The following is a 629-nucleotide window of genomic DNA, read 5'->3' as shown; positions in this document are numbered from 1 at the left end:
AGTGTCGCTGCGCTTGGCTTAGCGCCGAACACTACCGTGTCTCCAGATCCAACTCTCTGATGGGCCATGGGGTTTATTTTTTTGTTTTTTGGGGTTTATTTTTTTGTTTTCTATGGGCGGATTTACCGGAATTATGTTATCTAACTCTTCAATTGATATTATTTTGCACGATACTTATTATGTTGTGGCTCATTTTCATTATGTTCTTTCTATGGGGGCTGTGTTTTCTATTATTGCTGGGTTTATTCATTGGTATCCTTTAATTTCTGGGTTTACTTTAAATAGATTTTATTTAAATATTCAGTTTGTTTCTATGTTTATTGGGGTCAATCTTACCTTTTTTCCTCAACATTTTCTTGGGCTTAGAGGGATGCCACGCCGGTATTCTGATTATCCTGATTCTTACCTGGTTTGGAACATTGTTTCTTCTATTGGGTCATTGATTTCTATTTTAAGATTATCTATTTTGATTTTTATTATTTGGGAATCTATATCAAGGAAGCGAAAGATTGTGAATATATTTTTTCTTAATTCATCATTAGAGTGGTTTAATTCCTTTCCCCCTCTGGGTCATAGTTATAATGAGGTTCCTTCTATTTAATTTTATTTTATTTTTTTAATATGGCAGA

The 629-nt window shown here is 33.2% G+C and overlaps 1 protein-coding gene across 1 annotated transcript; it reads left to right on the top strand.

The window, feature by feature from the left end:
- Positions 1-46: 46 nt before the first annotated feature.
- LOC108720170 (cytochrome c oxidase subunit 1) lies at positions 47-601 on the top strand (the record flags this gene model as incomplete). The annotated part of the gene is made up of 1 exon (XM_018460139.1): positions 47-601. A coding segment is annotated over one exon (555 nt), but the record flags the coding sequence as incomplete, so codon positions are not given.
- Positions 602-629: the final 28 nt, after the last annotated feature.

The sequence above is a fragment of the Mycetomoellerius zeteki genome, unplaced genomic scaffold, assembly GCF_001594055.1.
Source record: "Mycetomoellerius zeteki isolate Tzet28-1 unplaced genomic scaffold, Tzet1.0 scaffold918, whole genome shotgun sequence".
Classification (NCBI taxonomy): Eukaryota; Metazoa; Arthropoda; class Insecta; order Hymenoptera; family Formicidae; genus Mycetomoellerius; species Mycetomoellerius zeteki.
The sequence above is the reverse complement of the archived record's forward strand: the minus strand, read 5'-3'. Positions and strand labels throughout refer to the sequence as shown.